This window comes from Nerophis ophidion, linkage group LG02 (assembly GCF_033978795.1).
Source record: "Nerophis ophidion isolate RoL-2023_Sa linkage group LG02, RoL_Noph_v1.0, whole genome shotgun sequence".
NCBI lineage: Eukaryota > Metazoa > Chordata > Actinopteri > Syngnathiformes > Syngnathidae > Nerophis > Nerophis ophidion.
Window position 1 is genome coordinate 13,498,461 of NC_084612.1, and position 15,980 is coordinate 13,514,440.

Consider the following 15,980-nt stretch of genomic DNA (forward strand, 5'->3'; position numbering starts at 1 on the left):
AAATAACAGATTTTTACTGTGTGAGAGTGCCCACTCGACTGATGGAGCAACCTTAGAAGGTCTCCCAAATTTGCACCACGGATCACACAGCAAAAGCCTGCAATGTAAGCGACTAGATGCCAAACACAGGGTTAGAGAAGTGAGCCTCTGCCTCGGAGCCCTGGACCGTAGCATGAAGTGTTCAAATACAGGAAAAAAATAATCATAACGTGCGCGCAGGCGGGGGCCAAAACCGGCGGGAATCCACGTTTCTAAAAGGGGATTTTAGAGAGGCTGTGCCTCGTGAGCTGAGAGTCTTCACTGCTGATTTGAATGGCATAAACATAGCAAATATAATCCACGTTAATCGCTTCATTTTTATCATAGATGAAACTAACGGGGAGGACGCGCACACAGTTTATTTGTTCCCTGCGCATGTTCTTCTGCACGCAAGTGTTTTTATCGACTATGTTTCCCTTTGTTGGTGTAGCTCATGGTTGTTAACCACTCATTATTTTCAGAGAAGAAAATACAATATTTCTTTTTATATCTAAAACAGATCAGAGATTGCATCGACTGTGGTTGCTATCATTTGTTCTTCAACTATGTAGACTTATTTTACACTCTTATTGTGCAGCTGAGATAGGCTCCAGCACTCCCCGCCACTCGCTAAAGCAGGCCTGGGCAATTATTTTGACTCGGGGGCCACATTTATAGAATAATATATCTATTTTTAGGGACACTAATACAAAACTTCACAATAATGTCTGATTGAATGCTAAAAACGTTATGACAGACCGCCTTAAAAAACGTAATGGAATTTTTCTATGAACGATCAAACACTGAATATTGACAAAATAGGAACGTCACACCCCCTTTGATTGACATATTTTACAATCAAGAGAAACGCAAAAAAAATGCAACAAACAGTGAAATATGAACGCGAAGGGTACAAAATAAAGCCACCTACAATCTGTTGTATCTGATATATCACAAAGCTTTCGAACTTTGTTGTGAAAATCTCCTTCCGCGTCTGTGGAAACGCTTCCCGCCCACACTGCTTGGTGCCTCGTCTGAGCTGCTGTGACGTAGATTACCATAGTAACTAATTAGTAGGGGTGTAACGGTACGTGTATTTGTACTAAACCGTTTCGGTACGGGTGTTTCGGTTCGGTTCGGAGGTGTACCGAACTAGTTTCCACACGGACATATTAAGTGGTGGACCGCACGTTGTGTAAAAAATGCACATCACACGGCATGCTAGCAGCGACTGGGCTACGATAGACTGACCATACCTCCTCTTTTCACCGGACATGTCCTCTTTTGCGGGGCTGTCCGGGTGGAGTTTCTTAAATGCCTCAAATGTCCGGCATTTTAAGTTAGGGTTGCGTGTATTTTCAATGTACATTCAGGATTAAGAAGGGGTTGAAAACAAAACAAATTGTGCACGCAGCAGCATTCGTGAGGGAGGGGCAGAGAGAGCGAGACTTATGATAAACGTGCATGCGTTGCCAGGCTCTGCTTTTTACCCATATTTTTATCAGATTTTATTTTTTATTATCTATAGCAGGGGTGTCAAAATTTGCAGCCCACAGCTAATGTTTTAAAAGCCCACGGCACATTCTAAAAATACTATAAAAATAAACAAAAATTAAATAAAAAGCTTAAAGGCTAAATGTAATTTAGAAAAAGTTGCAACGTTGACTAATAAAACAAAGCTGTTTTTTTTTTTTTTTTTCAAACTGTCATTGCTCAAAACATAATACTGAATGAAAATCAATGTTAGTATGAATTATTGACCTATCCAAGGTTTCTATTACTTCACATCAAATATTCCACTAAGAAACATATTTTTGGTGGAAGATTTTGCAAATTTGGTAAATAATTAACCCCAAAATTTTCATTTTGTTGTTTTCTTACTGTACCGAAAATGAACCGAACAGTGACCTCTGAACCGAGGTACGTACCAAACCGAAATTCAGATTGAAAAGCTTAACGGGCCACCTGTGCCTTAATTTGCCCAGGTCTGCCCTAAAGGGACAAGCGGTAGAACATGGATGGATTTTCGTCGCGGCAAATAATTGAAAGAATGTTGGCACACACTGCGTATGTTGAGGGGACTTCTGTTTAGTTAAGAATGTAGTTGCACTGCCTGACCCAGGGATATAAGCGCATATCAAACTAATCCGTTGAGCATGGAAAAACATTTTCCAATCTAATACAATGGAACCTCTAAAGCAGGCGTGTCAAACTCGTTTTCATTGAGGGCCACATCGTAGTTACGGTTGCCGTCAAAGGGCCGCTTTTAACAGTGAATAATATAAAGTATGAATATAAATGTGGATCTATAAAACATGTATGAATTGTCTATGTATTTGATTTTTTTTTTTTTTTTTATGTACGCTGTACAAAACTAAATATTTAGATTGTACTGTTAAAAACTGGCACAAACTGTCGCCACAATTTTACCGTAATGTTTGCAGTTCTTTATTTTTTTTTACTGCATATAAAATACATAAATACATATAATTAAATTAAATGGAATGGAAAAATGGTACCACTGTTTTTTTGACAGAGAAATTTGTGCTAGTTATTTATACTGTAAAACCTTCGGTTGTTGTGTTTTTATAGTGTATTAATGCTCTATATTGAAAGACGGTAAGAAAGTAGATTTTACTGTAAAAAAAATACTGTAAAATTTTCACATGAACAAAACGATCGAAATCATAAGTCAAGCATTTATCTTAATTTTAAAAAAACATTGTTTTGAAATGTATGATGATGTAATATTTTGTTTTCATATTAGAGATGATTAAAGTGTAAACATATGTAATTGCACACGGTACATTTATTTTTGTGATACATTTGTTAAGAAAAGATAAGGTACTTTATTTACACATTATTTACACCTTTTCGGGGGCCACACATCTTGACGTGGTGGTGCAGATCTGGCCACCGGGCCTTGAGTTTGACACCTGTGCTCTAAAGGCAAACAATCCGTACCAAAACGAGGTCAATTTGTTCGGATCACAAAACCCATTTTTTCCCGTAGAAAATAATAGAAATTGAAATATTTACTTGCCATCATAAAACTTTAACTCTACAGGCACATTTTTCATTAGAACATTTAGCATTAATAATGGCCTATTAAGTTGTTAAAAATTAAATGCATTATGCATAGATAAGGCGCTACACAGATGCATGGCAGTTTTAAACATTGTCAAGTGTAAAAATAAGTTAAGCTTTGGAAAGGGTAAAAGTAACAAAAACACTGCCCAAACACTATTTATTTCTAAATCACGATACATTATTCTAAATCGATTCATCATTTTCACAAATCAATAACATTTTTTTTTTCTTTTGGAAATCCATTCTTAAAAATAAGTGTTTTAGGCAATCTCCGGCATATTCTCTGCGAGCTTTTGTAACCGGTTTTTGAAAAGGTTATTTTCAAATTTTTATAGGACTCGGCAATATGGCTGAAAACTGTATCATAATTAAAAAATTTTTATGTTTATCGATATTGATTATTATTTATATTTTTTTAATACCTATGGAAAATATGGCTCAGGAGAAAAACACATGAAATGTTAAGATTGTTATTGCAAATGTCACCTTCCTCGATTTATAATCCCCTCTGCTATCAAGGCAGAAAGGAGAGAAAATGTCAATACAACCATAGAAAACACTTAAGTTAACAATAACCTCTTTAAATTAAAGTGTGAAAATGTAGCACAAGGTGTGAAAATGTAAACATGAACCTAAAAAAAAAAAATTTCCTGCAGGTTTGCTGCCAATAAGTTACGTGGTCCGTGTAACATTTAATTTAGTTTGTTATTCTTACTTAAGTATGGAAATGAATTCATGTCTAGTAGTAATTATTATTATTGTACCAAATTTTTTTTTTTTAAGTAGCACTTTTGTAAAATTTGGTATTTAAGTTTATTTAAAACAGTCCTGCACTTAAGTTCCTGCATATTGTTCCTGTACATCCGAATAGGAAACAGACATGACAGACATACAAAGAAAAGATGAGCGTGGCGAAAGACTACGGTCCGTTCGAAAAAAAATCCAAAACATTGCACTACAGTTGAGAGTACTTCCTGTTTCAGCGAAAAATAATTAATCCTTTTTTAAACTTTCTCTTCTCGCTCCATGTAGAGAATCAACAGCGAGACGGCAACCAAACTCGAAGTGGAAGAATTGTGTTTAATCGAGAATCATCACACAAAGAATCAGAGTCGAATCGTGAGTAGTTGTGACATTCAAATCCCGATTCACTTTTGATCCGATAAGTGACGACGCTAGAGTCAATTTGCTTTCGATGCAAGTCTGCTTCACGAAACCCAAAATAATGCGAAACACAAAAAATGCTTTTGGGCATTAGAGGTTCCACTGTACATCAATGACTACTTTTAAGCAGAAATGTGTAACTGTTGCAACCAATCTAGTATATTATCTACTGTGCAGTATACAAAAGATATACAGTCGTGGTCAAAAGTTTACATACACTTGTAAATAACATAATGTCATGGCTGTCTTCTGTTTCCAATAATTTCTTATTTTTGTGTGATAGAGTGATTGGAGCACATACTTATTGGTCACAAAAAACACTGCTGAAGTTTGGTTCTTTTATGAATGTATTATGGGTTTACTGGAAATATGACCAAATCTGCTGGGTCAAAAGTATACATACAGCAATGTTAATATTTGGTTTCATGTCCCTTGGCAAGTTTTACTGCAATAAGGCGCTTTTGGTAGCCACCCACAAACTTCTGGTAAGCTTCTGGTGAAATGTTTCACCACTCCATTCATTTTTGTTTCATCTGACATCACATGGACAAACAGAAGACTTTCTGGAGGAAAAAAATGGACAAAAATTGAGCTGTTTGGCCACAATACCCAGCAATATGTTTGGAGAAAAAAAGGTAAGGCCTTTAATCCCAGGAACACCCTACCTACTGTCAAGCATAGTGGTGGTAGTATTATGCTCTGGGCCTGTTTTGCTGCCAGTAGAACTGGTGCTTCACAGGGAGTAAATGGGACAATGAAAAAGGAGGATTACCTCCAAATTCTTCAGGACAACCTCAAATCGTCAGCCCGGATGTTGGGTGTTCCAACAGGACAATGACCCCAAACACACGTCAAATGTGGTAAGGGGAATTGATAAATCAGGCTAGAATTAAGGTTTTAGAATGGCCTTCCCACAGTCCTGATTTAAATGTGTGGAAAATGCTGAAGAAACAAGTCCATGTCAGAAAACAAACAAATTTAGCTAAATTTTGCAAGAGGAGTGGTCAAAAATTCAACCAGAAGCTTGGATGGCTACCAAAAGTGCCTTATTGCAGTGAAACTTGCCAAGGGACATGTAACCAAATATTTTATATACCTCCGGGCTGATGATTTTTTAGGTTGTCCTGAAGAAAAGGAAATCCTCCTTTTTCATTGTCCCATTTACTCTCTGTAAAGCACCAGTTCCATTGGCAGCAAAACAGGCCCAGCGCATAATACTACCACCTCCATGCTTGACAGTAGGCATGCTGTTCCTGGGATTAAAGGCCTCACCTTTTCTCCTCCAAACATATTGTTGGGTATTTTGGCCAAACAGCTCAATTGTTGTTTCATCTGACCACAGAACTTTCCTCCAGAAGGTCCTTTCTTTGTCAATGTAATGTCAGATGAAACAAAAATTAATGAAGTGGTGAAAAAATCCACCAGAAGCTGGCCAGAAGCTTGTGGATGGCTACCAAAAGCACCTTATTGCAGTAAAACTTGCCAAGGGACATGTAACCAAATATTAACATTGCTGTATGTATACTTTTGACCCAGCAGATTGGGTCACATTTTCAGTAGACCCAAAATAAATTCATAAAAGAACCAAACTTCATGAATGTTTTCTGTGACCAACAAGTATATGCTCCAATCAAAAAAAATATAAGAGTTGCAGATATTATTGGAAACTCAAGACAGCCATGACATTATGTTCTTTACTACCGTAAGTTAACTTTTGACCACGACTGTTAATTTTAAAACTGTATCGCTCATGAAATGATGAAAACTCATCGCTTATAGGATAATAAGCACAGTTCAAAAGGGGAATATTCCAAGTCTGAATGTACTACAGCTATTTAATATTCCTTGCACATTTGCCTGAGTCAATCTTCATTGGTTGGTTTAAAGCAACACATCAAGATGTAACCTCAAGGTTTTTTTGGGCTGTATTAAGAGTGTTTAGTCGCCCTATTGGAATCCAAAATGACAGCAGGGGCCGTCGCGGTTGTGTTCTGTGTAATAGCGCGGCAGTCGTCGGGTGAATTTGGAACGATAGTACAATAGTACAATAGTAAAGGTTAGACCAAACCTTTGTTGACTGGGGAATGCCTTTGGGCTTTCGAGACATTTTCAACGAGTCACGTTCTTCTTTGTATGTGGGCTGCACCGAAAACATAAGGCCGTTTTAAAGGCCCACAAAGGGCGTAAATCTAAATAATTACAGAAATATACCAAAACCCTTTTTTTTTTACTTTGATTTAGATGAAACCTGCCTAACAGTTGCTTGAAGCTCTTTGCTGCAGGGCTGAGAATGCTAATATGAAGTTTTGTTCGCAGGCGTTGTTTACCTTCCCGTTTAAAGTGTGTCCGCCCACGCTCGTGTGATGGTGTAACACAGAAGGCTTAGAATTTATTGCTAGGGGAGTCATGCTAAGCACAAACACCGCGCTTGTTTTATGTTTGTCGCTGCTGAAAACAACTAATCTAATATTGAATATTTTAAGTACATACCGAATCCACCCGTAACGATGGAAATGGGCCAAATAGGGCTTTTGTTTTGGAAAGGGTAACATAATCCACATTTAGTATGGGGCAGGGAGGCAATGGACATTGTCAAAACAACTGATGGGACAAAATCTCTAAAACCATGCAAAATCTCTCACTTACCACCCATTTAGATTATGGCGTCGTTTGGAAAGTGAGGGGAGGGGAAAGAATAGTGACCAATTCAGTTATATATCTTGTGTTATGTACAGTATACTTATGAACACTATTGATACTGTCGCTGTCTGTCAAAAGCAAAGACTCTTCAAAAGGTTAGGCATCCTATTGTGTACCTATGGGAATACGTAAAGGTCATATTTGCATGTATGCATCCAAAATTTCCCCTTAAGCACATCAGTTTTCTGTTCTGACCATGACAGATAGTTAAGTTTCTTTGGGTGGGACAAACTATCTATATCACCTTATCTTTATCTCTCATGGTACACAGTATTGCTACATCGACACTAGCTCAGGATACTGATGAGTTAAAAATGTGTTATATATAAAGTCGAGATTTATGTGGTTTAATCGTTATACAGTGCATAATACTGGGGTAGAGCGGAATATACCTTATATTTATGTTTCGCAGAGAAACCTGCGAAACAGGCTTGTCGGGATGAAATAGCCTCTGTGGTTTTTTTTTGACCTAACGTATATTTTTTTTGTATACATGTTTTAATAAGTAATTTATTTTTACTTTTGGTTTCTCCTCTACTTGCTGCAAAAAATATTAAGTAGGTAAATTTAGCATTGACCTTTTAACCAAAGCTGAGTACGACAGATGAAACAGTATTAAAATTTAGCATTACCATTACCAACAACAATATGTTATTGTTCAGAATTGTTGACATTACGCCGACCCTTTAACCGCAGTACTTTATTTCCATTCAGCCATGATTCATAATAGCGAACATAAACAACATAGTCTTTTTCTTATAATTAAGTACTGTACATATAGGTGACATAATTAATTGTGAGTTAAAATGCAGTTTTTTGCTTGCTATCTTATTGTTAAAAGCCAAACAAATAAATTAATAGGAGGGTTTATGCAGTGTCTGAATCGTCAGTTAAATTTTAAATAGTAAACATTGATTTTCAACATATTCATAATAGCGAACGTAAACAACATAACTACAGCATATATCTGACTTGTTGGTTGTTGTGCAACGGACTAACCTCTTTTGATAAGGTGCGAATCATGATGAAAAAGTAACGACTATAATGTGATTTTAATGATTGTGTATATAAGTAACACAATTAATTGAGTGTAAACATGCTGGTTTTGCGCCGTTTTGCGTCGCCACCCAAGGGAAATATAAATCGAAGACTTGTGGCCAACTGTTTAAGCGTTGTCTGAAGTGTTAGTTGACATAACATTTTAAATTTCAAACAAACACATTTTACATACATTGGCGCTAAAGTTTTACAAATTCCTACGCTGATTGTCGTAAATTAATTTGGTTCTTTTTTGCAAATAAAAACCACAAACAGTAACATAATTGGGTCATGCGATTATTAATGTCAGTATGATTGAAAGGTGCATTTTTTAAATGAAATATAAGGAGTTTTTTTCCCGTCCAGTTGCAAAGATATCATGATTTATATTTTTTTAGATTATCACAGTAGCTGTATTGTGATGTCACTACCCTTTGTGGCAGATATTGTCATCTATTGTGGATAAAAATTCCTAATGTATTGATAATTGTACATTTTTATTGTTATTGTATGCAAATTAATATGATAATATTGTAGGATAATGGTCTGTAATTCCCACCTGATTTATTTTTGCAAACACACATATATTTGGTCAAGTTATCGCACTATAATCTTCAACAAATCCAGTTTATAGTCCGTAAGAGTCTGGGTTGCCTTACCATCAATAATGTCATCCGGCCTCTTGCGTTTCTCGTATACGACGATGATGACTACGAGAATGATAATTTCCGCGAGGACGCCCAGGAACGGCCAAAGCGGAGCGAGATAGCTTCGCACCCGTACGATGGTGGCCTCGGCAGTGGTCCCGATGGCGTTGGTGGCGTTGCACTCGTACTTTCCAGGATCCGTGTTTATATCCAGGTTTAGAATGCTGAGCTCGGTGTAGTTGTCTCTACTGGTGATGAAGAAGCGTCCAGTGGAGTTGTCGATTTCCTGGAAGTATGAAATTGCTTAATTAGTCTGTCAAATACACCGTGTGTTCAATTTAATCCTCTGAAAATAACTTACTGTTGGGGAAGTTCCATCCAATTTATGCCATGTCCAGGTTGGGTGTGGATACCCGACCGACTTGCAGTATAGCGTTGCATTCTCCCCTTCATTTTTATTTTCACTTCGTTTATGACCAATGATAGCAGGTTTTGCTTAAATAAAAGGAAATATAAATAATTAACACACTCAGGTAGGAGAACACTGAAGGCATTGTGAGTAAATACAGTAAAGACGAGTAATCAAGTGTCCTGGTTTACAAAATGCAGTGAAAAAGAGACTATTTTTCAGGTTTCCATACAGACCAGGGTTGTACGGTATACCGGCATTAGCATAGTACCACAATACTAATGAATCATATTCGGTACTATACCACCTCTGAAAAGTACCGGTCCCCCGGTAAACAGAAATGGGAGAACAGACGCATTTTGGCTAAAGGTGAAGTTGTAACACTGAAATGCTCCCAGGAAGAGGTGCTTTAAGACATAGCTAGCTAGCTAGCGGCTTAAGTCCATCGGCAGTCGGCAGTGTTTTAACTACTTTTAAATCACTAATCCTCGCCTCCATGGCGACAAATAAAGTAAGTTTCTTACAAGTATCATCCCTGCAGGACGAGGAATAGCTAAACATGCTTCACTATGTCAAAATGTACAAACCCTGTTTCCATATGAGTTGGGAAATTGTGTTAGATGTAAATATAAACGGAATACAATGATTTGCAAATCTTTTTCGACCCATATTCAATTGAATGCACTACAAAGACAAGATATTTGATGTTCAAACTCATAAACTTTATTTTGTTTTGCAAATAATAATTAACGTAGAATTTCATGGCTGCAACACGTGCCAAAGTAGTTGGGAAAGGGCATGTTCACCACTGTGTTCCATCACCTTTTCTTTTAACAACACTCAATAAACGTTTGGGATTTGAGGAAACTAATTGTTGAAGCTTTGAAAGTGGAATTCATTCCCATTCTTGTGTTATGTAGAGCTTCAGTTGTTCAACAGTCTGGGGTCTCCGCTGTCCTATTTTACGCTTCATAATGCGCCACACATTTTCGATGGGAGGCAAGTCTGGACTGCAGGCGGGCCAGGAAAGTACCTGCATTCTTTTTTTTACGAAGCCACGCTGTTGTAACACTTGTCTTGCTGAAATAAGCATGGACGTCCATGATAACATTGCTTGGATGACAATATATGTTGTTCCAAAACCTGTATGGACCTTTCAGCATTAATGGTGCCTTCACAGATGTGTAAGTTACCCATGCCTTGGGCACTAATACACCCCCATACCATCACAGATGCTGGCTTTTGAACTTTGCGCCTATAACAATCCAAATGGTTATTTTCCTCTTTGTTCTGGAGGACACGACGTCCTCTGTTTCCAAATATAATTTGAAATGTGGACTCGTCAGACCACAGAACACCTTTCCACATTGCCTTAGCCCATCTTAGGTGAGCTCGGGCCCAGCCAAGCCGGCGGCGTTTCTGGATATTGTTGATAAATGGGTTTGGCTTTGCATAGTAGAGTTTTAACTTGCACTTACAGATTTTGCGACCAACTGTAGTTACTGACAGTGGTTTTATGAAGTGTTCCTGAGCCCATGTGGTGATATCCTTTACACAGTTGAGATAGGCACCAGCGCCCCCCGCGACCCCAACGGGAATAAGCAGTAGAAAAATGGATGGATGTACGTTACTGCATATGTCAGCAGTCTAAATGAAATTGTCTTTTTACTTACTACTAAAAAACAATTTGTCTAAAATGTTCACTATTTTATTCAATGACAAACTTGCAATAAGAAACATATGTTTAATGTTCAGTACAGCTACTATACGCAGGGTTGCAGTTTCAGGGTGGTTTGGTAGGGTAGCACTCGTCGAGGCGGTGTAAAACCCGGAGCTGGAACATGGGCAGGGCAGAGTGGGGGTCTCCCACGGCTTGGACCCGGAGGATCTCAGTTCATGCGAACAGTTTTTTTTCTAATTGCCACAATAAAGTAGGGTTATAAGTTTCCCCAGTCAGGATGAGTCAAGTTTGCTAAAAAACTTTACAAGACTGTCTTTAATGGTTCAATAGGTGTATAATAATGAATCAAATATTGTGCTGTAAAATTTGAGAGTGGCTTTATTTTGACTCTCAAATTTTACTTTGCGACACAAAGTAAAAAAAAAAAAAATATATATATACATATATATATATATATATATATATATATATATACATATATATATATATATATATATACATATATATACATGCATATATATGGGTGTGTATATACATATATATATGTGTGTATATATGTGTATATATATATGTATATATACATACATATATATACACATCTATACATTTATATATATACACATAGATATATTTGTATAAATGTGTATGTATATATATATATATATACACACACATATATATATATATGTATATACATGTGTAAATGGTAAATAGTAAATGGGTTGTACTTGTATAGGCTTTTTTTACCCCTTTTTAAGGAGCCCAAAGTGACAGTATTTCCACATTCGCCCATTCACACACACATTCACGGCAAGAGCTGCCATGCAAGGCGCTCACCAGGTCCCATCAGGAGCAAGGGTGAAGTGTCTTGCCCAAAAACACAACAGACGTGACCCGGATGGTAGAAGGTGGGGATTGAACCTGTAACCCTCAGATTGCTGGCACGGCCACTCTACCAACTTCGCCACGCCGTGTGTGTGTGTGTGTGTGTGTGTGTGTGTGTGTGTGTGTGTGTGTGTGTATATATATATATGTATTTTATTTTTTGTATATACATATATATACAGTATGTATATACGTATATATAGCCATCCATCCATTTCCTACCACTTGTACCTTTTGTTCATATATATGTATGTGTGTATATATATATATATATATATATATATATATATATATGTATATGTATGTGGGGGTGGGTCTGGGTTTTGCCATCCATTTATTAAGTGACTGTGATAATCGGCAAAGAGTAATATCACACTGCAAGATTTTGAGGAGAAAAATAAAAACACACATTTCATAACGTATCATATTGAGGTCATGGGTGGGAGGGATCAGTAAGGTATTAGAGCTTCCAGATGTTCCTTTTCAAAACATAACTCCAAAGTGAATTCCACAAAAGAGAATGCAACTTAAAAAAGAAATTGTTTAAATTGGCTCTGATTAAATAAACAAGGGGGAATAATGGCTGTTTAACACTCGGATTAGAAATAAGGCATACACAACTATTTGCCAATAGAACAGGTGAGAGTCTTCATTTGACTTTTTGCATCGTCAGAGGATAAACGCTCTTCCACTAATCCGCCCAAATTACAATAATTCCTTCCATGCAATTAAGCGGGATGAGGCCCACAGTGAGAGTTTTTTTGCAGCACACGGATAGTAGAGCAAGTAAGCAAAAGCTCTTTGGTGACATCACCTCTCACTCTAATTATGGAGCACACACGTGCTGCCCTGAGCTGGGGTGTGGCCAAGCTCATTTACGCCTTATCCTGTGACTGTATTATATCGCTGAGTGACAGTGCAGAGACAACCATCAGAGTGGCACTAAACGAGCAGAAACCTCAATTTCACACTCCTGCGATTATTAAACTGTTTGTGCCAGGCGGAGATAAAGAGAGACGCCGCATGCGAACGTGCGGGGAGGGGGTCGAGGTCATAGCTGTCAGAGAGGAGGACGTGCGTTCGGACGTCAAAAGATAGACTGACAGAGAGACAGACGTTAAATCAAATATATTTGAGCCACTGACTGGCTGGGGTGATATTTGTTCCTGAGAACCAGCTTCCTCTGCTGCAGATGTTTATTTTTGGTCTTTCTTTTGTCAGAAAAAAATAGCCCTGTCATGCAAAACACAAATGTTCTCAGGCTATATATATGTATATATATATATATATATATATATATATATACTGTATGTGTGTGTGTATATATATATATATATCCATTCATCCATCCATTTTCTACCGCTTATTCCCTTTCGGGTCACGGGGGGCGCTGGTGCCTATCTCAGCTACAATCGGGCTGAAGGCGGTGTACACCCTTGGACAAGTCGCCACATATAAATATAGATATATATGTATATATATAAATATACTGTACATATGTATATACATATGAATATATGTATGTATATACAGTTTATATATATGTATATATATATACATATCCATATATATACATATATATATATGTGTGTATATATATATGTGTGTGTATGTACAGATTTCCATATATATATATATGTACTACAGCAGGGGCGCTCACACTTTTTCTGCAGTCGAGCTACTTTTCAATTGACCAAGTCGAGGAGATCTACCTCATTCCTATTTATAATTTATATTTATTTATTTATGAAAGAGACATTTTTGTTAACAAGTTAATGGTGTTTAATAATAATACAAGCATGTTTAACACACATAGATTCCTTTCTTTCATGAAGACAAGAATATAAGTTGGTGTATTTGATTCTGATGACTTGCATTGATTGGAATTAGACAGTGGTGCTGATAACGTCCGCATTTTCAAATGGAGGAGAAAAAAAAGTCCTCCTTTCTGTCCAATACCACATGAAAGTGGTTGGATTTGGCATCTCATTTGTCCAACTTGCATACTCGTTTTTAAACACTTTGTTATGAGAGTAGCATATGTGTGTGGCCCTTTAATGTCTGGCAGCAGGTGAGTGACGTCAGTGAGTGTGCGGGTGGGCAAGCAAGTGAGAAAGCGGTCGCTGAGGGCGGGGGAGAAATACATTGGCATCAAACTCCGTAGCTTGCTAGCTTGTGCACGCTAGCTTTCTGAGACTCTTATTTTGTTAGCACAGGCAGGATGAAACAGGTCTTTTATGGTGAAGACAGGAACTGTGCAGTCGGTCTTTAGAGTTTTGACAGTAGGTACGGAGTCTCTAGAAATAAAATGTGTTTCTCTGCGTCCGCCCTGTTAGTGATTTTTTTCTTAAATATGAGATCGCAGCAGCCAGCGTCATCTCACAAGATCCTCGGGTGCCAAGAATGTCAAACAACTGACGAAAGTGAAGTCTTGGTATGATTGATGATTGCTCATTTTTATGTATATTTTTTAATGCCTGGCTTGAGATCGACTGACACACCCTCCGAGATCGACCAGTCGATCGCGATCGACGTAATGCCCACCCCTGACCTACAGGAAGTCAACATAACCTGTTTCACAACAGTCATTTTAAAATAGTAAAAAGTAGGGCAGATACGTTAGCGGGATTTTTTTTTAATAGACAGATAGCACAGGAGCCGATGGAGAACCCAGTAAATTCTGATGCGGTTATAGGACAAATCTCTTACAAGTACAACCTTCCTACGGGGGTTGTCCCAATTCAAAAGTGTTATCAGATATCGGTACGATATCAGCAAAAAACAGGTATCGGATTATATGGGGGGGGGCGTGGCCTGGTTGGGGGATTGGCCGTGAGGGTTCCTGGTTTGATCCCCCGGCTTCTATCACCCTAGTCACGTCACGTGTATGAATGGGTGAATGTGGAAATAGTGTCAAAGCGCTTTGAGTACCTAGAACAGGGGTCGGGAACCTTTTTGGCTGAGAGAGCCAAAAAGCCAAATATTTTAAAATGTTTTTCTGTAAGAGCCTTATAATATTTTTTTTAACACTGAACACAACTAAACGTGTGCATTTTTAAGTAACACCAACATTTCTAAAGTATAATAGGTCTCTTTTTCTTTGTATTAACATTGTTATTCTGAAGCTAACTGTGGAAGGCGCGTGGCCTGCGGGCCTGCAGCGAAGTGGGGTGTGCCTGGACCGGCCTTGAAATCAGCGACAGGTGCCTAGATGGCTCACCTGGGCCTTGTTATCTAATCACCTGTCGCTCTGTTATGAACAGCAGCCAGGAGGAGAGACAGGGTTCGGGCGAGAAAGAAAGAGAAAAATACAATTGCTGGAAAGCAACTGAGAGACTTATTGAAAAATAAAACAATATTATAACCCTGAAACAGGCTCTCATGTCGGTGCTTGGTGGTCCAAGCCGACACTAACCAATAATAAATAACTTCCTACCATTAACGCAACTTCTTGAACAGGTGCAGTAGAAAATGGATGGATGGATTAAAAATGCATGAAAATGTTTTATAATTTGAACGTTATTATTAACACTGAGATTACAAATGGAATTATTCATTACTTGTGGTGTTAAGCAATGTCAGCTCAGATTTACCTGAGAGCCAGATGCACTCATCAAAAGAGCCAAATCTGGCTCGCGACCCATAGGTTCCCTACCCCTGACCTAGAAGGTAGAAAAGCGCTATACAAGTATAACCCTTTTCCATTTATATCGAACAGCATCTAAAACATCCTATATAAGACTTCTGATAGTCTGTTCTGCCCTCACTAATGCTAGTTCCTGCTAGCTTAGCCAACAGCTAATAGATTTGTCTCCATTTGAGATACTTTTAAGAGTCTTTCTTTCAAAACACTTTACATCCGAACATATAGAACTAAAGTATGTCAATATAACATACATAACTTACACATAAGACTGGGTTTCAAATTCGGTATGTTTATAAATACCGACCAATTTCAAACTACAAAACTACAACTGAGATGCTTGTGACATTCATGGTGCACAATAAGTCAAAATTGTAAATTACAAACATGTTTTAAGGCTCAAAAAAAATTTAACTGGCACATTCAACTTAATAACTTAGGCCCCATTTACACTGCACACAAAATCTGTATTTTAGTTTTGCCTCCACGTGACACAGATCTGATACTTTTTGCCGGTCTAAACTCTCCAAAGTGCTACAAATCCGACCTTTTCGCATTAGATTTATGCCGCATCAAGAGGTAGTCTAAATCCGATTGTAATCAAATGTGACAGCAGTGTACCATAAACGGAAATGCAACCTGAATGCCACCCAATTACGACTTTCTCATTGATTACGACTTATACGTGAGCTACGTCATTCATGT

General features: G+C 37.8%; 1 protein-coding gene across 2 annotated transcripts in view; it reads right to left on the reverse strand.

The window, feature by feature from the left end:
- The window catches only part of nptnb (neuroplastin b), a 100,324-nt gene that overhangs the window by 6,538 nt on the left and 77,806 nt on the right, over positions 1–15,980 (reverse strand). For both annotated transcript variants that reach the window (XM_061877661.1, XM_061877650.1), the window contains 2 exons: positions 9,019–9,152; positions 8,670–8,943 (listed from right to left, as the gene is read on the reverse strand). In XM_061877661.1, the coding sequence (XP_061733645.1) occupies positions 8,670–8,943; positions 9,019–9,152 (408 nt within the window). The remainder of the gene's footprint in view (positions 1–8,669; positions 8,944–9,018; positions 9,153–15,980) is intronic.